Source organism: Marmota monax, unplaced genomic scaffold, assembly GCF_021218885.2.
Source record: "Marmota monax isolate L192 unplaced genomic scaffold, Marmota_monax_Labrador192_F-V1.1 WCK01_AAM20220418_F8-fsc00071, whole genome shotgun sequence".
NCBI lineage: Eukaryota > Metazoa > Chordata > Mammalia > Rodentia > Sciuridae > Marmota > Marmota monax.
Window position 1 is genome coordinate 7826790 of NW_026695217.1, and position 23908 is coordinate 7850697.

Genomic DNA, 23908 nt, shown 5'->3' on the forward strand with positions numbered 1-23908 from the left:
TGTGGCCAGGCATCTGGGGCCTGCTGGGCACATCCGCTCACACTCTGAGTTTCCAGGCTTTAATTAGGCATTCTCGTCAGAGCTAAAGGACTTGAGAGTCTCCCAAAACTAATCAAAAAATCATGACTACCTGGCTTCTCTGCCACACTGACTTAGACCACGAGAACACGGTCACATTCGAGGTGCAGAGGGAAACATGGAAGGCAGCCCCGCCAGCTCAGTGTCACCCCCAGTGCTGTTGAAGGTCCTCACAGTGCAGGAGTGGCTTGACCTTCAACCTTCCTTCCAAGGAAGGCTGTCTCTGAGCCTGGTGAGCCTCGCTGAGAATGTGAGCCTTGCTTTGCATCTCAACCACAAAACCAGAGTTCCAGCTTTCTCTTTCCCAGTGTGATCTTGTACAACCCTTTGCTCCTCAGAGCAAGTCACAGAGACCACCCTGAACTGTGTGTCCCCTGTTGGCAGCTATGACATCTCTGTCACACCTGCATGGTCCTTCATGGCAGACTGCCCCTCCACTGCCCAGCAGGCCGCTGTGCTGACTTGTGTCAAAGGGGTTGGACGTCCACAGGTTCCATCTTTTCTTGCTCATGTGCTTGGCTGCACATCTGCATTCACCCACACACCTCCAGCCCTCCTGGTCTGCTAAGGCAGCCTGTCCCTGGCTTCCAGCCCAACATGGTCAGTGCCAGAGTGGGCTGGAAGAGTGCAGAGCCAGAAAACTGGCAAGAACTCACACGTCCTGAGCTCTGGAGCTCAGCCAGGCTAGCCGATCCCTTCAAGTGCAAACCCTCCCGTAGGCCCCTTCCTTGTTTCTCCTGTTTCTGAAAACAGCCTTGCTTCCTCCTTGGAAGGATACTTTCTTCCTAAATTACATTATTAACTTGCACAAGCCAGATTCACCATGTGCCCCTGTGAGATGGCCCCCACACGGGAACCTGGCAGGTCAGCGGGAAGATTCCTGGAGCCTGCAGTGTGAATGGCTCCCTGCTCACAGTCCAGCTGTGTGTTTTACACACCTGTGCAGAGGGAATACAAGTCGTATATGGCAGATGAACCAGGAGACCTGTGAAATGTTTTGGAAAGAATGCTTTCAGCTAAGACCCAAATCTCTGACGTCTTGGGGAGAGAAGTGCCGTCCTCAGACCTGAATAAAACCATCACTATCTCATTCTAGGGGTACAGCCTGCTTGCTTTCCCCTTCCAGGTATGAACTACCTCACAGACTGTGTCCAACAGCCCAGAAGGTGCTTTATTATTTGAAAGTTGTTGGTGTCCATCTCTAACGTGCTGTCACAACTGAGGGAAAACCTAATAAACCCTCTGTCTTCACTGGCTTTTAGTTAAATGTAAAAGTCACTAATTTGGGTGTCCACACAGCTGGGTGATCCATTATTATTCTCTCACTAGCTGTGCTGTAGACACAGCTTCTGGTGTGGGGGTTTTGGTGATAACGGCTTCCTGGGTTATTTCAGGGACTGGAAGGTGGATTTTGCTGAAAACGCTGACTCTTCCCGTGGGTCTGCAGATGTCCGATGGGTGCCTGGATCAGGATGACATGTCTTGGCATCGTCTTCAGATTTTGTCTGTCTTCTTTGTTGCCTCAACCTTTGGGTCAGATTTCTGCTCAGCTCTGCGTGTAAATGTGCTGATCTTTTTGAGGAACGTTTTGTCCAGAGCTACATAGCAGGCTTGACTCGACGAGACTTGCCTGGTCTCTCCCCTCCCCTTCAAGGCCAAAGACACCAAAATTAGAGCAAGTGAGACAAATTCCTGCTGCAGGCCACTGGAACAGCACCTAGAAATCTCCTGTCATCAATTCTTCCCTCTTTCCTTCCTTACAAAGCCCCCACACATGCCTGCATCCCACAGGAATCTTCCATCTTCTTGGATTGCTGGCTTTCCAAATAATTCTTTTCCCTTGCCCTGTGGGAGGCCAACCTTACAGGTGACTGAGTTACACTCCCCAGCTGGGTGCTGTGGCGCTCAGTCACAGAAATGGGTGTGTCTTTCTACAGCCCCATGGGTGAAGCTATGCTCACCTGTTCCTTTGTAATATAACCCCTTGCCCTGTTTAGGATAGAATCTTCCATGGAAGTGCCTTGTATGTGTCCCCTCCTCTTACTGTGCCCTTGGGTATGGCCTACCCAGGTGTCAGTCAACCTGCTGACAGTGGACATCATGAAGATACTCAGCCCCCTGAAACCTGACCCCTTGCCTCATTTTAATAGCTTCTCCTCAATAAAAAGGGTCAGCGCGTGCTCTCTCTTTCTGCGGACCCTTAAGGTCAGAGGAGCTGTCACAGCGACCCCAAAGAAAAAGGTATTTGTGTCTCTTGTGTGGTTATTTCGTGCAGCCCAGTTAGCCCAGTTTAACTAGAGTGACCCCTGAGCCTTTTAGTTGTGAGAACAGAAACCCGGCATTGCCCCCAACAACTTGTTCTCAAGTCATTGGCCTTTTTGATCAATGAGGAAAGGAACTTGGCTCAGTACCTCTATGATCATCTCACTAGTTTGATGTAGCCTTTCTTTATCTGCCTTCATATGCAATGTAATACAGTATGTTGCATGCCATGGATTTTCTCAATAGAGTATACTCTGCCTGTGCATACAGCGAGTTAAAGCAGAATTCTTCCGTTGGTCCAATCCACTTTCCATTCCACCAGCCATTCCACTAACCATTCCACCAGCCATTCCACCAGCCATTCTACCAGCCATTCCACCAGCTATTCCCCCATACGTTCCATTCCATTTCATCATCCATTCCACCATCCATTTCATCATCCATTCCACCATCCATTCCACCATCCATTTCATCATCCATTCCACCAGCCATTCCATCATCCATTCCACCAGCCATTCCACCAGCTATTCCCTCATATATTCCATTCCATTCCACCAACCATTCCACCAACCATTCCCCCATACATTCCATTATCTATTCCTTCATCTATTCCACCAACCATTCTATCATTCATGCCATCATATTAGCATGTCCTAAGTACCTGACAGTGTGACATGGAATCACAGAGAAAGAGATGGTAGGAGTGGGTGTAGTAAAAGTTTTCATGCTTCAATCAAGTGTCAGTGCTGGGTTGGTGTTGGAGTTCACGATCTAGGGAAAATAGCAGTACTAACTATCACCTTTGGGGGTTACTCATTACTTTGAATGTGCTGTTAGATTTCAGCCTCACAACAGATCATTTTATTCATGAGGAAACTAGCTTATACCAGGCGCACATCTTGATCAACGTCCAGTTGTGGGGGCGTGTTGCCTCTCCCAAGCCCTGTTTGGTCACTACTGCTTCCCATAAAATCATGTTTTTCTGGGTTGGCATTCAAATGGTATCTCCAGAGAAAATCTTAGATGAGTTAAACATCTTTAACTAGTGGCTCCCAACAGGTAATTTCTTGACGCAGGCCTGCAGCGAAGCAGGTCTCTCTCAAAATGAAATTGCCCAGAGACTCTCACATCCACGTTCTTTCCTGCTACTCCCTCTACCTCCTGTATTTTCTCTCCTTGTTAACTACACTTGGAATGACTGTTTTATTCAGGTATTTTCATCTCTGCAGCTGCCATTTCTTCTTCCTAAGCTACCTGGAGTAGCAATCCTTTGGAATTTCAATTTCGACCATGTCTTTAATTTCTCCTTTCATCCTTCCCCCCTTGCCTGGGACTCCACTGTCTTGCAAAGTGTGTACAGCTCACCAGCAATGAAGGCTTTGCCTGCCAGCCTCTCCTGTTCCTCTTCTCTGTGACTACTGTTGGCTTGGTTGGTACCTCTTCCTGGTCTTGCCAGATCTTTCTGTCTTCTCAACATGCAGGGCAGTCCATTTCCTGATTGACCTCCCAGTTGCTAATGGTCTCTCTTAGGGTAAACTCTGTGTAATAACTACCATGAGACTTCAAACTATGAGTCATGTGATGCCCTCTGGAACCTTGCGTCACATCTGCACATAATTCCTTGGGAAGTTCTGCAGATCATCCTGGAACCAATAATTATTAGACCAAGAGTCTTCTCTGCAAGCAAAAAGTCCCAGGGTCTTCTCGTTCATTATTCAGAAATACAACCTTCAGTTTTCCAAAATATGTTGACTGTCTCAATGTGAAATTAATTTAGTTCAGATCAGCACTAATCACTTTTTAATGGAGAAAAGATTTAGAAAGTGCAAGTCAGATCAGCTGGCTGTATTTGATTTTGTCAGCAACCCTCGTGTGTAGAGTTTGAGGGAAGGATGCCAGGTGTCTTCTGACGGGAGCCTTTGTCCAGATTCCCCGTAGTTCTTCAGCATCTAACTTTAGGTCCCCACAGTCTGTGAAATTATCCAAGTTTTTGCTAAATGTGGAACTACATATTCATAAACTGTGTGGCTGGGCTGCTCCTTTTATTCCTGTAGACCTTGGGTGCATTGTGTCTGTCTGCCACCCAGCCACTGAGATCAGTCTAGATCCCCATTCTGCATTCGAGCCATGCAGCACCCCTAGGGGCTCGGCTTGCTCCGACTGCCTCCTCTCAGGCCTGATGACAGTGTTGAAGGGGAGGGAGCATGCGGTTTCCAAGGCTGCTCACACCCGCCACTTCATCCCGTGCCTGGAAGGGGGTCCACTGGAAGGCACCCCGTCCTCCCTGTCCTGGTCTGCAGCATGGGTGGACGGTCTGCCCTCGGGGCTTGGCAGCAGCTCTCTACCGGGGCCTTTTTCCCGGCAACACTGGAGCACACACCTGACTCCAGACTCCTCCACCTGCCACCTTCCTAGCTTCCTGTCTGCTCAGGGACGGCCTATCGATCAAGGCAGTCACTGTCCTTCATTCAGCCTTGGTGTCCACAGCCTCCATGAGAGCACAACTCTCCCCTGTACAAAAAGATGGGGAGCAGGTGGGAATCAGAGTGGCTGTGGAGGACACAAGGGTCAATGGCGTTGAGAACTGTGCCCACTGGGCTGTGCTTCGAGCTAAGTGTGAGCATCCTGGTTCCACAGCCCCCCTTGGCATCCTCCCCTCGTGAAGGCCAGGGGAGGTCTGTGCTGCAGGAAGGTCCCCCGTGTGACTTCTCTGACTTCTCGCTGCTTGTGCTTGACAGGAACCTACTGCCAGCAGCGGGAGGTGGAAGCCATCATGGAGGGTGACGAGGACGACAGAGGCTGCTGCTGCTGCAAGCCCGGCCACTTGCCCCACCTGCTCTCCTGCAACGCCGCCTTCCACCTCCGCTGGCTGGCCTGGGAGGTGACGCGGACGCAGTACATTCTGGAGGGCTACAGCATCATCGACAACAACGCAGCCACCATGCTGCAGGTGTTCGACCTCCGCAGGATCCTCATCCGGTACTACATCAAGGTACCGCTCTGCTTTCCCACACTTGTGCCCAGCGGGTACCGGGCAGGGCACCCCATGGTGGTGGTGGTGGTGGTGGTGGGTGTGAGCAGCTCCCAAGAGCTCTGGGGAGAATTCGCTGGTGCGGTTTGTCCCCTGCTCCGCATCCGAGGTCAGACTGGCTTTGGGCAGGATGGTTCTCGTTTGTTCTCCTGAGGGATCCTGCAGGGGCTGGTGAGCCTGTGGCAGCAGCCTGCCTCAGCCTGGGGTGTGGCACTCATAGGCGCCTGCTTTTCACCAAGCTGCAAGGCGCGCACATGGTGGTGATTATCAATCTAATTGAGTCACAGTGTCATGTGTGACGCTCTGCAGACTGTCCACTGTAGAACTAGAATTGTTTTTAAGCTCCCGATTAAAATTCAAAATAGAGCTGATTGGTCCAGTCAGGACTGGTTCTGATAGCCTTTCCTCCTCACTCCTGTGGAGAACAATAACATCTTTTTTCAATTGCTTAGTGCCCTTTGGGCTGAGTCTCCTGGAGGAGAGCCCTGGGACGAGTGAGGAGGCAGTCTAGCTGGGCTGAGACGTTTTTTGAAGGCACAGGGGTGGGCCAGAGCAGCATGGCGGAGAAATATTGGTCCTGGTCCCCTTCTGGGGGCGGGGGCTGCAGGGACGTGCATGGGGGGAGCCCTGCACAAGCCACAGAGGACACCACAAGTCGATGTGTTCCCAAGGAAGCAGCAGAATCACTACAGACAAAACTCCCCTCACCCCACCCACAGACACTAGGCCAGGTGAGATGAGGGGATACAGACCAAAGAGATACCAGGAGCCCCGAAGTCTCAGCCAACTACAGAGGGCCATGTTCAGAAGTTTGGAACAGCTGCTCTGAGGGGTTCTGGTGTCCACTGCAGAGGCTGCAGTGTACTGGGGACAGAGGTAGCCTTTGGTGTGAGGAAGGCTGGCTGCTCCTCCTTCCCACACGGCCTGTCTGCAGCACCTGCTCCGTGGCAGGGTGTGAGCAGCAGCCCTGCTCCAACTCCCTGGAGTGTGCACAACAGAGTGCAGGACTTCAGATCCAAACCTCCCACAGCACTAAGTGCTGAGTCCGACCTTGGGTCATCCAGGAAGGTCAGGGAGGTGGCTTAGGCAGTTCTGGCCTGGGACTCTGCCATTGTATGGCCAGCTCTCCCCAGGTCCCCCTTAAGAAGGATGCTGCCAGGAGCTTTCCGTGCAGCCTGTCCAGGCCACTTGGGGCACCAGGTGTTGGACTTGGTGGTGGCTCATACGCGTGGGAAGCCTCCCTCTCATACACAGAGGGTGCTGGGCTGGCAGCTCTGCCCCAGGGGTCTTCAGCCACCAGGGTCCCCCTGGCTCCCACCCCCACCTTTTAAGTGTGTACATGTTCTAATGTACCAGTGCAGGGGCTAAAGGGGCCAACTGCCCCTAGACAGGCTTCTGGAAGTTGCCACAGCTGCCCTGCCATGCCCCTTGCCTGTTGACCCAGAAAGGTCTGGAAAGTGTGCTGTGGGCATCCTTGAGCCTGGGCATCCTTGAGCCTGGAGTGAACCTGTGTGTTCATGGAAGAGGATAAGTGGCAACCAGCACCTCTGTTGTCTCCCTCCAGGGGAGCATCCCCTGTGTCCCTCCTTTTGTTCTCGGGAGGCAGCAGGATGGATAGGAAGGGCTCCCAAGGGAAGCACATTCCAGGGCACCCAAGCTCTGTTTCTACCTTGCGGTGCCTGCAGATGACCTTCCCGTGGGCCAGATGTGTGGACTGGCAAACCCCACACCACGGGGCCTGCAGGTCACCACACGTGGGAGACCAGGCCTCCCAGCTGCCCCCGAGGCTGTGGGCTACATGTCTAGTCCTGCCAACGGAGGCTTCCTCCCTCCTTGGATGAACTTGGCATTCACCAACCTCCTCTCCTGACCCTGGGCAGGTGCCCCACCTCTGTGCTTCCTCAGATGACCATTACCATCTGACAGACAAATCCAGGTACGATGCAAACAGAGGGAGCTGAGGAAGCCCCAGACCCTGCCAGGAAATTGGTGGCTTGTGGGGAAACAAGACCCTTGGCTCTCTTATCTAAGAAAAGGAAGTGAAGACCTGCTCCCTCTGGGTGGGAGAGGCACACGGTTCTCACAGGGCACTTCTCAGGAGCTAGGATGGACCCCAGCATCAGGTTCCCCCTGCGGACTCTCATGTTCACCTGGAAGTTCTGACGCTGTGGGCCTGGGGTGGGCCTGGGCCTTGGTTTTGTTGTTTGTCTGTTTGTTTCCTCAGTGGTTTGAACACCTCTAGGCTCAGGAACCAGTGCAGACATATCTGTGCTTAGGTTACACCATCAGCACTCAGCGGGGTGGGGAGGGGTGGACAGATTCCTGGCCTCATGGCTTCCTGCTCATTCATGTAGACACTGCAAGGCCCGGGCCTGGAGGCCACTGCTGGACACAGCTCTGGGGGCCTTGCTGCCCTTCCAGGAGTGGCAGCTCACAATGATACTGGTTGCCAGGAGTGACTGGAGGGGGGCTGCAGAGGCGGGGCACACAGAGAGGCGGCAGCAGCTCTTAGGGAAGGCAGAGCCCAGTTGCATGGCCAGCAGAGTGCTGTCTCCTTAGCTCTGAACTGTTCCAAGGTTTGAGAGCTTGGCCTTGTCCTTTTTATTACCTTCTTGCTGGACAGGCAAATTGAAAAAGGAGAAGATTCTGTAAGTAATTCCTTCACACAAAAGGATTGTTTTATCTTCCAATTACCTGGGTCCTTTCTCCCACCCTCCATGAGTATATTTGAAGTCACTTCCTCCCTGACAACAGGAGGTTTTCCCTGGTGTCCCCTGCGTCCCTCCTGATCTATGAGTGCATGAAACCTTCCTGGTGTCGCGAACCAGCCTCCTGCAAGGGCCCCGCCTGCCTGTTGCCTTGTTTCTGGGCAGCTTCTCACTTGCTGTGCACACTGAGGCGTGAGGCCCAGTGCCCTGGAGGAACATGCTAGAAAGAGCGGCTGAGTGGACCGTGCCCATCTGTGATGATGAACCTGGAGCAGCCCTGGTGTGGCAGACACCCGTGGGCAGGTCCCGAAGGCCCCAGTGCAGCTCAGATGAGGGCTCCTTGACTGCCACCACAGAGGGACTCCACAGAACTTTCTGCAACAGGCTTCCTGCTGGGATGAGGGGGACATGGGCCCCAGGTGCTGTGCTTGGGAGCCCCAGGGAGCCGGGTGGGCTCCGCATCAGCTCTGCAGGGCAGCCAGGCTTGGGCCGGGCTCTGACTTCTGCGGTCCAGGGTCCTCAGGAACCACTCTGACCTCATCCTTGTGGGCTCTCTTAATTCCTCCCTAGAAACATGTGAAAGGCAAACCAGGCAGCAGCCTTCCATCTGCTGTTTACCTAGGGCATGGCTGGGCAGGTGGGGACTAGACCAGACACGTGTCGCAGGGCCACGTGTTCACAGGGGCCAATCTCTTCTCTCCCTTTGTAATTAATGTTCGTTCATGTAGAAGCTGAGCCTGGGGCCTGGGTGCAGGCCTGGGCATCGCTGTAGTCACCCTAGCCACAGAGGATTGCTCTGAGCCCCCAGGAGACGCCTGAAACCACAGACAATACCAGCCCTGGGGTGGGGGCTCAATCCCGGGCACAAAAAAGAAAGAAAGAAAATTTTGTGCATGTTGGACATGGCTCTTCAGCACGCTCAGGTCTGCTGCCCCGTCGAGCCCAGGTTCTGTCACAGTGTTACGTCCTCAGGGCAAGGACTGGCCTTTTTGAAGAATGAATTCCAGAAACCACAAGACAGCTTTTCATAAAACTGTGACTCAAAATAATGAGCCTAAGGGCAGCTCTGTTCCCCACTGGGACTCGCAAGCACAGTGTCCATCCTGGGGACAAGGGCTGCTCGTGAACACATCACAGATGTCCGCTCCTGGGCGTCAGGGTTAAGTGTGCATATGTGTTACAAGCTCCATCCTCTCAACCGTTCATAAGAACTGTGAGGTTGTTCCTTGAACACTGAGGGGCCTGGAAGAAGGGGGGCCTGGAAGAAGGGGGCGTCCTCACAGCCAGCAAGAGCCCAGGCAAAGGATGCCTTCCTTGCTGCCCTCAGAGAGGCAGGGCCGGCTGCCTCTAATCACAGAAACCCCGCTGTGGTCTTCAGTTAGCATTAAGTTCTCACCTTCCCTTTCTTGGGATGTCTGGGAAGAGAACATTCTAGAATGTCTCAGGCGGTTGGTTCTGTGCATTAAACCCAGCAGACACACCAGTGATGCCGTGTGTGGGGATTTCATGGCTTGTATTTACCCAAGTCAACTCACTTTCCAAGATCTAAGGAAGTCTGAGAACATCCTCCTGGCATTAGAATGTCTTGAGAGCCGGGCCCTGTAGAGTACACCTGTGACTCAGGAGGCTGAGGCAGGAGGATCACGATTCAAAGCCAGCCTCAGCAACTTAGGGAGGCCCTGTCTCAAAAAATAGAAAGGTGGTCTGGGGATGTGGCTCAGTGGTAAAGCACCCTGGGTTCAATTCCCAGTACAAAGAAAGAAAAAGAAACAAAAAAGAAAGAGTGGCTTGAGCTCTGGGAACCCCTGTCTCTGCAGAGCATCATATACTACATGGCTGCCTCACCCAAGCTGCCCTCCTGGGTGGAAAACGAGTCCCTGCTCAAGTCTCTGCAGCCCTTTTCGCAGTGGCACCACATCGAGCGGGACCTGGCGACGCTCAACGTGAACGTGGACGACGACTATGTGCCGTGCCTGCAGGGCATCACCAGGGCCAGCTACTGCAATGTGTACCTGGAGTGGATTCAGTACTGCGCCGGGAAGAGAGAACAGGTAGCAGGGCTGGGGCTGGGCTCAGCACACGGCAGGGACCTGGCCGTCATGGTGCCCCTTCTCACACCCCAGGGTAGAAAGCAGAATAGAGGAGAGGGAAAAACATACCTGGTAAATGTTAATGGAACAGTGAAGCCACACTAACTGGGAAATGAATGTATCTTGCCTCTGGCGAAGAGTCTGGAAGGTGTGTGTGTCCCTTTGAGCTATGCTCAGGGGCAGTGCAGCATCAGCCTCTGTGATAGTGTCAGGGTGTTGGAGGGTCCGGGGCCATGCCCCTGGCCCAGGCCCTAGATTTTGAATGAGTGGTGGCAGAGAAGGCAAGAGGCAGACACTGCTTTCTGCAGGTGAGACGAACATGGCGATTCTAGAGCCAGGCTTGGCGTCTGATGGCCAGGCTGTTACGATGCTGTGGCTTCTCTGCTCCTCAGTCTTCTGTGGCACCTCTTCAGCTTCCTCATCAAGGTGGCTTGACTTCAGTGTCCTCGGTGCCCCTATTAAAGCTGATTTAGACCACTCCTGAAACTCAGCTGTGGAGGTAGATTCCTGCCGTTCCCAGGGCCCTCCCTCGGGGCAGGAGAAGGCCCTCTGGGTGGGGTTTGTGGAGAGCTCGGGGTGTCTTCTGTAAGCACTGCCATCTCCCTGACCTGAAGCGCTGCATTGGAAACCTCAGAGTGTCCGATCAAAAGCCCACAACTGAATTCCTTTTCTCTCTGAAAGGAACTTCCCCATTCTTATTTTTTCCGTGTCTGACCACAAGTGAAACTGGTTCAGGAAGCCAAGCTCCTGGGCAGGGTCATGTTGGAGGGGCCTGGGTGACCATGTGGCCACCTAAGGCCCCCTCTGGCTCCACACCTGAGGGACTGCTGTTGCCTCTGGAGCCTGTGTGGAAGCTGAGTTCATACCCTTACTCTTTTTCAGCCTTCAAAGGCCCTAGACAGTGATGAGGACTCTCCTCTGGTGACCCTGTCCTTCGCCCTGTGCATCCTGGGGAGGAGAGCTCTGGGAACCGCAGCACACAACATGGCCATCAGGTACCTGGGGACACAGCTGGGACTTTCTGGACTGGTGCAGACACCCTTGGCTCACATTTGGGCTGATTCTGTAGGTCATTTTCTTTAAACTGAACCTCTTGTTTCTTTCAGCTACTTCTTTCCACAGTAAGTCAGATTGGGCCTGCAAGGAGACATTTTTGGTCACTGTGATCTTTTGGGGCACTGGATTGGGGATATCATTAATACAGACAGTTGAGACCCAGGAATCCTGAGTTATAAGTACCCCGGTGCTGAGAGGGTTCTGTGAGATGGTGCGTGTGACATACTTAGCCTGGGGCCTGGCAGAGGTGATGCTCAGGAGATCTGGTTCCTTTCCTGTGTTTCCTCCCCTCCTCTCCTGGTTCAGGCCCCCGTCCCCTTGTCTCTGCAGGGCTTTGGGAGGTTAGTACCCTCTCCTGTTTTTGATGCTCTCTTTCCACTGGATCCCCCCCACCCTCACCCCCAGGGGTAGAAATAGCCCAAGAATCTTTGGTTCAAGAATGAAGACACATAAAGCTCCCTCCTGGCCCCTTCCACCCTGTCACTCAGGCAGCACCCTTCACCACACAGGGGTGACCAAGCCCACCGTCTCCATCTCTGCCCTGCTCCTACTGCTGCATCCAAAGGACTGGCCCATTCCATCTGTCACCAGCACATTGCCCAGATCAGGGACGTGGCCCTGGCTCCTTCTTTGGTATTCAGCTTGTGGCCCCCAGTCTGAGCCCCACTGCCTGCTGGAATTGCCTTCATTGGTGGCTGTCACCCCTAGACACACACAGAAGTTTCCAGAGGGGTCTTGTGTATCCTGGTGTCCAGGCCCTGCCTTAGACTGGTTGACTCTGGCAGAAGCTCTGGCTGGAGCCACACATCAGTGTTTTCAAGCCCCCTGTGATTTCAAGATGCAGCCAAGGTTAAGGACCACACAGTGCTGGGGCAGTTAGAAAAGAAAGGGGTCTTCCTTTTGCCCTCCCGCTCTGGTCCCCCCATACACTTGGTATTTCTGTATTACACTGTGAAATGGTGCTCTGCAAAAGGGCTGTTTTGATATTTCACTGAGTGATTGTTATTAGGTTGATGATAAGCTTGTAAAGGCAGAACCCACTTGTCCATCCATCTGACAGCCTCAGCCTGGGTGTCAGGTGGCCGGGTCCAGGAGACTAGCTGTGCTTCCAGGCCCTTCCTGAAGGGGGCACTAGGAGCCATTCATGGAGGCAAGGTGTTTAAGGTGTGTCCACTGAGTGGAGCACAGGTACCAGGTGAAGAACTGTGGGCCTCTCCCCACCTCTCTCTGGAGTCAGTGGCCTGGGGTCACCAACAGGAAGACAAGGACCCCAGTAGCTAGGTTTGTGACATCAGCAGTGCTTTTCCTCACTGCTGAGAGCTGCCAGCTGCCTGTACTCTGGGGAGGGTCCTCTCACCTGGCTCAGCCTCACCCTGAAGCCAGCCATGCCCTCTGTGGCCAGCAGGGACTGCACTGATTGCTGAAAGCAGGACAGTAGGGGTGGCCTGGGGCCAGTTCCTTCTCACACCCTGAGTTAAGGACAGCGTTGGCAAAGGACCAGGTACCTAAGTTTCAGAGTGAGCCTCAGATGTCCACAGCCCTTGGGCAGGTGGTCACCTGAGGCTACCTGAAGTTACCTGAGGCTTTTTGTTGGATTAATTCAAAGTGCTTTATGCATTTCAGGTTTTCCTCCTGAGTGGCAAATCAATGCTGCAAATACTGCCCAAGCTATATTGAACACAGTGTCAGGCTGATTCCATGTGGTTCTCTGTGTCACTGGCCACATGCTCCTGCTTGTCTGGCCTTCTTTCTTTCCCCTGATTAAAAGCCATGCTTATTGTGCTTTTGTGACTCTGTTCTTGTGGGCTTTTCTTTGTTTACAATAGCTTCTCACACTCTGCTATTGCAGTGAGAGGTAAATCCAGGCAGGCTCTCTGTGTCCTCAGGAAGGCCTTACTATCTCCGATTGGCTCCTTTACTGAAAGGCCCTGGGACCCAGCAGCATCTGATCGGACTTGCAGTTATCACCTTGTCCACACCCTGGGCCTGGGGTTCTGTCCACAGGCCCTAAAGAGATGCTTTGGTTGAATGTTGGGGAGCGGTTGGGATGCCCTTGAGGGGAGCCGTGGCCCGCAGCACCCACCTGTCTTCTGCCCAACGCTGTGATTCATGTTTCACATTCCAGGGTTCCCTAAGTTGTTTTGCTTAAAAAAAAGTGGGGGTGGGGGGCTTCCAGAATTGAAAGATTTTAAACTTAAATTTCATAGATGTCTTTAGAGCATTAAAAATGAGGTTTGTATTTCACCCCTCCCTCTTCCTGGCCCCATTCCTCTACTCTACTGGGGAATGTCCCAATATCATTCCCCATTGTCCCAATATTGCCCAGTATTTTTTTTCAGTATTGGGGACAATATTGTCATATTGTGGCATGTGTGAATATGTAACGACACTTCCCACTATTATGTACAACTGTATGCAGCAATAAAAATATGGAAGAAGAAAGAGAAATAGGATTTGAACTCAATTTGGTGTCAGAATCCAGACTCTAAGCCCTATTTTCTTCCTTACTTTATTTTTTATTTTAATTAAATCCTTTTGGCCAAGAGCTGTCTTTCATTCACCTTTTCTTTTCCTCATCCCCAAGTACTTTGTCAGTACCTGGTACATGATAGATATGCCACTAACATTTGTCAAATGGTTGAGTGAATATTGGCCTTCTGATCTCAAAAGGATAGTTTCTGTGACTAGGCTAGGTAGCAAGGGTGGAGAGATTTTGCAGATGAATTAGGATCTTTAATCAGTCAACTGAGTTAATCAAAAAAGAGATCATCTTGGGTGGGTCGACTGCTTGCTTGGACTATTGGCCTCGAAGGAGCAAAGAGCCATACTGTGTGGAGTGGCGTGGTGGGAAAGAACAGTGCCTCTGGGGCCGAGCTTCAGTCCTATGCTACAGGAACCCATCTCTGCCACAGTCAGAGAGAGAAAGGAAGGAAGCCCTTAACTTCAGACAAGATCATAGCTGTGACCGACACCTTGACTTTAGCCTAATAAGACCACAAACAGAGCGTCCAACTGAACCCATGGGCAGACTCCTCACCTGTGAACACTGGGAGCAGTCAATGTATGCTGCTTTAAGCTCCTAAATTCGTCATAATTTATTAGAAACAGTAGAAAATGAGTTCAAGTACAGTGTAGTTGAACATGAGATTTGGGGGTTTTGTTGAATTCTTAGATCTGCACGTTACAATGATTAGAAGCATGAACGGGCTTCGGGAGACAGAAGGCAAAGGGCTAAGGGGGACATGTGTGTAGAAAACCTGCTCATTTCCCCTTGCTCCTAAGCCCTCCTCTGATCCTTGCCTGTTAGGAGTTGAGACCCTCTGTTCCACCATACACGGCATCCATGAACATGAGTCTGCCCAAGGTCCAATTTTGTTTCGTATTTTCCTTTTCTTCCAGATTCCTGCTGCTATTCTACTGCCCACCATTGATGTGTTCTTTAATATTTTGATATGTTTTGTCCATGTAATAATCCTCATAAAACACAGTGTTACTGAGCTAATGTGTGTGTGCCCTTAATTTACATAAGTGCTAGGTGTGATACTTTTCATTCTAACTTATTCTCAAACTTATGATTTCAAGATGTCGTCACAGAGATACAATTAGTTTATGGTGGTTTATTGCCACTATTGCCGAGAGCGCTTCTGTTTCCCTAGTGTTTGGACATCAGGTGGCTTCCACCTCTTCAAACACATCTGCAGGTGCTAGGGTACGTGCCTGGGCATGGTATGATGGGCCATGGGCCAGCACTTGCCTGGGTTGATAAGTACTATTGGGTGGCTCTCTGGGTTGGTGTCTGCACTCCTGCCAACAGTATGTGGGAGTTCTGGCTCCCCATAATCTTACTAGAATTTAGTATCACATGACTTCTAGTTCATCCAATCTGATGAATGCTCAAGTCTTACCTCATTGCTCATTCAGGGCTCCCTTCCTGTGACCTGCCACCTTCCTTTGCCCTCCCTTCCTTCCTCCCTCTCTTCCTTCCTTCCTTCCTTCCTTCCTTCCTTCCTTCCTTCCTTCCTTCTTTCCTTCCCTCCTCCCTTCCATACTTCTTTTCTTCTTTCTCTCCTTTTTATTTCAGGTTTATAAAGGTTTCTTATATATCCTGACTCTTTCTTCTAGGCATTGCAACTATTTTCACCCATGTAATTAATTCTTCATGTTTTTTTAGGGAAGAGTTGGTATTTGTTTTTTATACAATACTTTTATTTTATTTATTGTTTTATGTGGTGCTGAGGATCGAACCTAGGGCCTTGAACGTGCTAAACGAACGCTTTACTGCTGAGCTCTTAATTCTTCATTTTGATGGACCAATTTGCTTTGTGATTTGAGACGTTAGGATCTTTTTTGCAAAGTCTTCCCCAGCCCCTTATCACAATTTTTCCTTTGACATTCAGTTTTTTATTTAATCTGTAATTCATTTTATGTGCGAGAGCATCAGCTTTATCTTTCATTCTGTATCAGATCAGTTTCCCTCAGCACATTCAGGAAGCCGTCTCTTGATCTGCTCATCCCCACTGAGCCGTGGTCCTGCTGTGCCCTATCAGGTGTGGTCAAGCAGGGGTGCCCAGCCGTTTCTGCTGCATTCATCTACTGGCTTCTGTACTAGTGCTGTGCTGATCTTTAAAGAAATCAGTAACTGTGTCCTGTGTGTTAGATTCAGATCCAACAAGAAGTAGAAACCCAGATGGAGGTAGGGCAGGAAGTCAGTGATTAAGAAATGCTTGTGATCTATAGAGCTGGGGAGCAACCAGACCACAGTGCCACCTTGGCCTGTACAGGAGACACCAAAGACAAGCTGGGCTGCCCGAGGCTGTAAGGTGAGTGCGGCAAGGTGCCCGGAGGATGCCAAGGCCAAAGTGGCTTTAGACTTGGGCTGTGTCCTCAGAGACATACTCGCCGTATGAGCTCTGCTCTGCCGGGAGCAGGCACACCCTTGGGCATGACACAAAGGTGGCAGTGGACTTCAGGGTGCAGCTGGTGGGGGTGGGTCCCTCATGCCACATCAGAGGGCTGGGAGGCCTCCTGCTGTTCCCCACCAGGTGGTCTGCATGTGGATTCAAGCGTGGATGCTTTAAGACTGATAAAGTGATTCCTGGATCTTAAAATAAATTTTAGAATAAGCTTGTCAAGTTCTTAAAAATATCCTGATGCACTTTATGTTGGAATTGTATAGACTCTGGACTAATTTGGCAAGAATTTGTGTCTTTAAAATGTTAAACTTTGCCATTCACAAACATCATGATTTTTTATTCAGATATATATTGTATAGTTTCTGTGGTTTCAAAAATTCCTCATGAAGCCTTGTGCATTCAGTGAGGTTAAACTTGAGGTGATTTGGAAGATGAATGGCTACTGAAAAGACTCGTCATCGTTTATCTGGTGTATTGTCCCTCAACACACACTGCTGTGCTCTCTTTATATTTAATGTGCAGGAAAATGTCCAATGACTTATTTTCTTTTCACACTCTGTCCTCCATCATTTAAGTGGACGAGCTTCCTCTCTTTAAAGGGGCATTATTAACATAATATCTTCTCTATCCAGAGCGCTTAAGAGGGCTAGCAAATGAGCCAAAGTACTTCAAGTGCTTCTTAAATGAAAAAAGTCTGAGGAGACTGAGTTTTCACAGGGCTAGTGCAAAGTTAGTGGTTGAGACATGCTGTGAACCTTGGGTGGGGGAAAAGTGAGGTTTGGCTTGGGCTGAGACCATCTGTTTGTGAGTCGCAGAGCTTCCTCCTCTTCCCAGCTGGCTACTGCTTTCATCAGGACAGGAGGCTGGTATTTTTAGAATTTGGGGAGTGCTCGCAGATGGTGGTCTTTGCCTTCAATCATTGACAGGATTGTACTGTACCATAGTAGATCTCCTCCTAGGGAAGCACCCTTCCTTCCTGAGTCAGGCTCTGTCATGACATCATGTTCTTTTACACATTGGTAAGTTCAATTTACTCACACTTTCTTTTTTAAATGGATACAATCCCTTTATTTTATTTGTCTATATTTTTCTTTCTTTAGTGTGGTGCTGAGGATCAAATCCAGTGCCTCACATGTGCTAGGCAAGTGCTCTGAGCCACAACTCCAGTCCCAATTTGCTCACATTTTATTGACTAATCTTAATTCCTGTTCAAAGTCAGAGAGGCTCGTCATCTGGTGCCTGTGTGTGAGTGTGTGTGGACCCATCATGGTAGTTTTTAAACCAGGAGTGTGCCCAGGTGGACTTTGAGAACCAAAGTGTCCTCCTCACACATTCCATATCAAAGAGTCCCGATGGCTTTTGAATACAGTCCCCTGGTAAGTCTCAGGCACCACCTGGCTTAAGCCTTAGCCTCTGCTTCACTTGACTGATGGGTTAAGGAAATGTTTTGACTTGACAAAAGCTTTGATGGATAATTCCCAAGAAAGAAAATAGGGAGGATGAGAAAACAGTCATCTTAGCTGATGTGCTGAGCACAGTGGGCATAGAGGGGACACAGATGCAGTGTCTCACACTAGGTAAAGCCCAGTGTTGGCCTGGAGGAGGATGGGACAGGGCAGGTGTGTGAGCCACACTGAGCATTTCTTAAACTTGAAGTTAGATACATCTTCCTTGAGCTACCCCTGCTGAAGAGGGCCATGGGCATGCTGGAAGCCCTCAGCAGGAAGCCAGGTCCACTGGCCCTGAAGGCCATTGAGTCATCATTCCCACCTATCAGACCCAGTTCTCAACTCCCTGCACCAGAGGCGGGGAGGTAGGTCCCAGCTGATGCGCCACTGACCAAGAAAAAGGTCCGGAGAAGACCCCACGTTTTACAGCCCAGCTGATCTGTTTGTAGAAGGAAATTTGCTGACTCTTGGAGCAGATGAGGCTTCCAACAGGACAAGACGTCACTGTGAACTTGATCTTGAGAAGTGATAACAAATAAAGTCAGGCCAAACTGCACTCTGCCAAGCCCTAACATGCTTTCCAGAGACAGGAGGTCGCCACGTCACCACAAAGCCCTCCTCACATCCAGTGGACTTCGGAAAGGAATGCTCTCCAGAAACCCAGCCATCATCCCTGCTCTTCCTCCTGACCTTCAGTGGGAGATGAGACCTCACACTGGGGCCAGCTGTCGTATTGGATCATCTTGCAAAAAGATGAAGATCTTTTGCCAGAGTGGGGCCAGAGTCTAGAGGAGAAAGAGACGCAGTGAGAGGACACAAAAGCCTGCCTCGGGGGGTGCAGTCGGATCATCAGGACACACCTGGAACCTGGGAGCTGGGGAGGTATCTGGTTAAAGGAGAAGGAAAGCCACGTGCTGGGTGGGGCTCTATGGGGAGGCGCTGCCCAGCGTGTGCAGGGCCTGGGTTCCAGCCCAAGCTCCGCAGGCTGTGAGCAGAGTGTGCACACCGGCTTAAATGTGATGAAATGGGTGGGGCACATGATGTCCCCTCTGAGCTGGCCTTTAAGAAGATATCCCCAGCTGCACGTCCTAAAATCAGCTGTGTTTCCTGGAGAGGTTGGTAGCCTGGGGCTTGCTTCTGAGCTGCTTCAGTGTGGCATGAAATCCTGAGCGATCATTCTCATTATCAAGCCCAGTTTCTCAAATTCTTCCAGTTTGCTCCTCTTAAACAGAGGGGTGATAATAATGTGTCCTATGCAAAATGATACAAGCCTGTGGGATGGGAAGCACTTGGGAATCCACAGAATCCACAGGTCAGCAGGAAAACGTTGGCTGTCATTCCTCCTCCAGCCTTGCTTTGCTGGTCGTCTGGACCATTCTGTTTGTTTGGGGAACCATAACAGCCGTGGAAGTGGCTGTGAATCCTGTGCTCAGTTGCTGGATGCCGTGGAGGGTACGAGAACTTGCCGCAATCCCGGGCAGAGACATGGGCTATGATGCAGGTGGACAGGCATAGGCCACAAACAGCAAGCTCAGGGTAACCAGCCTCTGACACACACATTTTACTGCACACATTCTGCAAGCACTGCACCTGGGGCTGCGAGCTGCCCATCAGGAGAAGTGTGGTAGTGTCCATGCACACGTGGGCCTGGTTGGAAATTCGCCAAAGTGAGCAAGTTGTCCTTGTGCTGAGGATGCCCTGTGAGTTCTGCAGAAACTGTGCCCATGTCACATGTGTTTTCCCCAAGGCCTTAAATGTGTTAGGGTCTGACGGCAAACTAAGATGCAGAGGACGACCATTCTCCAGCCCAGGCCTCCTCACTCCAGGCTGCTCTTCTTCCCAGAAGGAGCCGGGCTCCTCAGTAGTAGCGCTGCAGCGTTTGGGCTGGAGGGTCCCCACAGTGCCATCCCACACATTGTAGAGGCACCCTATCCTCCACTCAAGGGATGCCAGGAGCATCACCCACAGCAGCTGTGACATCAGAGATGTCCCCAGATGTCACCAACAGCCCCCTGGGACCAAAGTCACCACAGCTTGAGAGGGTGCAGGATAGATAGGTCACTGAGCTGGTTAGTGACCCTGAGCAAAACCGAGGCTCAAAGGACCCAGGGTCCTGTCTCTGGAGCAGAGCTATGAGGACCCCAAGAGCAGCAGAAGCTGAGATACTACCTGGCTGGCTGGCTCCAGATCGTCTTCGCCATGAAGGAGTGGGCACTGGCCAGCTGGGCTGGGCACGCACGAGCCTGGGGTGGACTTGGAGCTACAGTCCAGGAAGAACAGGCTCTGCAGGCAGCCTTCAGTCAGAGGGCCGAAGCACCATGCTTCCTCTCTGCAGCCATCCCAGCTGGTGGCATCCAGGATGGCAATGCGACAGGTCTGCCAGGCCACGCGGTACCGGCACACAGTAGCCTTCTCAGCCGCATGTGCCTGCTGTTCCAGCTCAGAGGACTGATCTCAGCATCAGCGGCTTACAGTCGGCTTCAAGCCGGGTGTGCTTCTGGCCGTAGTCCTTGGTTCTCCACATGGGCACACGCTCCCTAACATGTGACCGTGCATGCGGGGTTTGTTTGGGCCCACCTCCCGCTCTGCCCTGGAGTAATCCCAGCATCAGAGCTGGGTGTCCTCTCTGCTGACTGCCTGCTGCGGGGCTCCTCCCTCCTCAGGTGGGCTGAGTGGGGCTGCCCTGCTTCCTAGCCCCACCTACGCTCGCACCCCTCTCTCCTGGCAAGGACAGCCCATTCCAGCTAGGCTGGGGCGGGAGCTGTCATTCCTCAGCGGTTTCCTGTGAGCGCCATATCCAGTAGTGCTGCAGGTGTCCCAGAGCCCTGCTCCCCGCTGCCCACACCATCCCGCCCTCCTCTTCATTCTCTCAAGAGAAAAGACAGGTAATGAAACACCTTCCTATAGGACATCTCCATCTGTGAGGCCCCAGCTGGGGCTACTGAAGGTCATTCTAATAGCACAGCATTGAGCTCCACGCCGTGTCCTTTCCTGGGAGGACAGAAAGGGCAACTGACGTGTGCACTCAGGCCTCAGGTGGAGGCTCAAGCATCTGAGCAAGGCTCCGTGGAAACCTAGTTTTCCCAAGAGGAGTAAGCAGGGGGGAGCCACCCTGCAGACCAGGCCACTCTGCCCACGCCTCGCTGTGCCTGTTGGTGCTGCGGGTGTGTGGCAGGCCTCTGTGCACTGTCCCCCTCCCACATCTGGAGGCTGCTGCTCTGGACCTGTGTGAGGCTGGGTGCACTCGCAGCCTGCATCCCTGACCCCTGCCCAAGCAGTTCCCCACTTCAGTGCCCAGCGCCCGCCCCAGACAGCAACATCTCCAGATGTCTCGGTGAGAGCGAAGCAGGCCTGAGTCATGACTGATGGCCTCCACTCCTGGCAGTGGCCCTTCTGCTAGGCTGCCAGTCTCACCTGCCCCACGACTGCCTCTCAGTGCCTCCCAGGTGACGGGCTGCTGCTCACAGCCCCAGGAAGCGTTTGCTCTGCAAGGCAGGATCCTCAGAGCAAGGAAGCTTCTAGCATCTCCTTCTGGAAGATTCCAGGCTCTTCAGGCCACAACACCCTGAGCCCTACCTAACCAGCCCAGCTGCTCCTACTTCTCAATCTGCTCTGCTCAAAGCCTCAGCATCTTCTCAAGGGAGTTCCAGGAGGAAATGAATGACGATGGTATCTCTCAGGGTGAGAAGCTAAGACAGCAGGCACTGGGACTATTCCCTGATGTGCAGGTCTAATGTGCTGCGTTGGTCAGACTTCGGCTCAGCGAGCCGGCTCATTAAGTCCTTAGGAGCAGAGGCCCCTGGGGATCCTCCTCCGCCCCTGCTGTGGGGATTCTCCTATCCTATCCAGCACCCAGCACCATCTGGGATGCCGTTTCCTGTACTTGCCTCACAACTACCCCTCAGGGTGTTGACAGTGACTGTGCAGAGTGTAGTAATAGAAGTAAGGGGTGGACGCAAAGAGGGACTGTCCTCAGGTGCAAAAGTGGCTTTCCCAAGCCCACTCCCATGTCAACCAAAACAGAGGCCCCATCCCTGAGCAAGTTCCCCAGAGTGGCAGCCCTGTCCCCACCCAGGCACCGCTTGGTGATCTGCGGGCAAGGTGGCAAGCACAGCAGTGGGAGCAGCTGGAAATGGGAAACCGGGCTCTACCCCAGGCACTGGACAGGGCGCGCTGGGGACAGACGTGCTCCCAGAACCCACTTCAGTCTTCCTCTCTGAGTCTGGTGGTGGGATCCAGTTTTTGTCGTGAGTGCTGCAGTCCACAGATAACACCCAGGGACACAGGTGCTGGGTGCAGCTTGGCCGGCATGGTCCCCTCCTGAGAGAGAGGGCAGGGGCCTGGGGTGCTCGGCCTGCTGTCCAGAGTGCACAGGTGGGAGATGAGGGAGGTGGCCCCACACTCAGCACTGACAGGGACATGAACCCGGCTCCAGGGTGTTCATACTCTGAGGCGAGTCCAGAGTTGGCTCCGTCCCCTGCCGGATTGGCCTACATTATTAAGATAGTTTTTCAGTGGGAGACTCAGGCCTGGTCTTAATGACAGGAATCCTGGCAGGCCTGGTGGCAGTCAGCAGTGACCACTTTGTCTTGCAGCCTGGATGCCTTCCTGCATGGCCTCCATGCCCTCTTCAAGGGTGACTTCAGGGTGACGGCACGGGATGAGTGGGTGTTTGCTGACATGGACCTTCTGCACAAAGTTGTCGCTCCTGCCATCAGAATGTCCCTGAAGCTGCACCAGGTAAAGAGTGAAAGCCAGAAGCTACAGAGGGAAAATGGCCTTGGACCCTGCATTCCCCTCTCTCTACAGGGCGCTGGGGACACTTCCTTGCTTGTGACTCACAGTGAGGCCACCAGAGAGTCTTGGCATTGGTCAAAGATGATTTGCCCTCAGGAGCTGCTAGGATGAGGGAGTGGTCCCCAAAAGAAGAGGGGTCCTGGCCAGGGTCAGAGACACTAGAGTGCCCAGCCCATATCTGAGAGGCCCAGGGGCCTGCGTCCTGAAGCTCCTCCCTAGGACGTTCCCTTGGTCATGGCCATGAGATGAGGGGAGGTGGATGGGTGGAGGCAGGACTTGGCTTTGGAGGCCATCTACACTGACCCTGACCAGCGGGGCTGCTGATGAGACCTGGGCTCCCCACACCAGGACCAGTTCACCTGCCCAGATGAGTATGAAGACCCTGCGGTGCTCTATGAGGCCATCCAGTCCTTTGAGAAGAAGGTAGTGATCTGCCACGAGGGGGACCCCGCCTGGAGGGGCGCCGTGCTCTCCAACAGGGAGGAGCTGCTGACCCTGCGGCACGTGGTGGACGAGGGTGCTGATGAGTACAAGGTGGTCATGCTGCACAGAGGCTTCCTGAGCTTCAAGGTGATCAAGGTAGGCGCACCTCCCTCACAGCGTGCCCCCTGCCCGCCCCGCAGCGTGCCCCAGGAAATGCAGGGAGCAGCAGCAGCCACACAAGAGCCCTGGTGCAGAGGAGCAAACCAGAGCAGTGCTGGGCAGCATGCAAGGCTGGGCCAGACACTGGGAGCCACAGGGCCAGCACCCCATGGTAAAGCCAGTGTGGTGAGCACTCGGGCCAGGAGTCCTGGCTACCACGCTTTAGATGGGAGTCAGGATCTGACTCTGCTGGACTTCCTAAGCCTCTGGCATTCTCCAGTGGCCTGTTCATGAAGCAAGACTAACTGGCCAGACCCCTCCTTTGATACAGGTTCGAACCACCTCCTAAAACAGAGCCTTATTTCCTTTCTTTGCCCCTCAGTTTCCTCCATGAAAATGGCATCTTCTCTGTGTCGTGGGACTGACTGTGAGGAAGCCTTAGTGTCTTAGGCCTCAGTGTAACAGTCACAGATACCCAGTCCAGAGCCCTGACCGCTTGCTGCAGGCTAGACCACGACAGGAAGTGGGCTGCCCACTTCCCTCGCTGTCGCCCATCCGCAGGTGAACAAGGAGTGCGTGCGCGGGCTCTGGGCCGGGCAGCAGCAGGAGCTCATCTTCCTCCGCAACCGCAACCCGGAGCGCGGCAGCATCCAGAACAACAAGCAGGTCCTGCGGAACCTGGTCAATTCCTCCTGCGACCAGCCCCTGGGCTACCCCATGTACGTCTCCCCGCTGACCACGTCCTATCTGGGGACGCACAGGCAGATGAAGCATGTGTGGGGCGGACCCATCACCTTGGACAGACTGAGGGCGTGGTTCCGGGCCAGGTGGCTCAGGTAGGATTGGGCCTCTCCAGGGTACTGGAGGGTGGGGTGACCATCACAGAGTTACAGGAAAGAAGTGCTAGACAAACCAAGGCTGAGACCTCGCTGGGTGACAGGGT

At 52.6% G+C, this 23908-nt stretch overlaps 1 protein-coding gene across 3 annotated transcripts in view; it reads left to right on the plus strand.

Annotated features, from left to right (window-relative positions):
- Pcnx2 (pecanex 2) overlaps positions 1 to 23908 on the plus strand; it is a 174478-nt gene that overhangs the window by 141112 nt on the left and 9458 nt on the right. For 2 of the 3 annotated variants that reach the window (XM_058575011.1, XM_058575012.1), the window contains exons 26-31: positions 5079 to 5332; positions 9897 to 10130; positions 11052 to 11164; positions 22182 to 22326; positions 22732 to 22962; positions 23527 to 23801. In XM_058575011.1, the coding sequence (XP_058430994.1) occupies positions 5079 to 5332; positions 9897 to 10130; positions 11052 to 11164; positions 22182 to 22326; positions 22732 to 22962; positions 23527 to 23801 (1252 nt within the window). The remainder of the gene's footprint in view (positions 1 to 5078; positions 5333 to 9896; positions 10131 to 11051; positions 11165 to 22181; positions 22327 to 22731; positions 22963 to 23526; positions 23802 to 23908) is intronic. The other variant, XM_058575013.1, reaches the window with a different exon arrangement.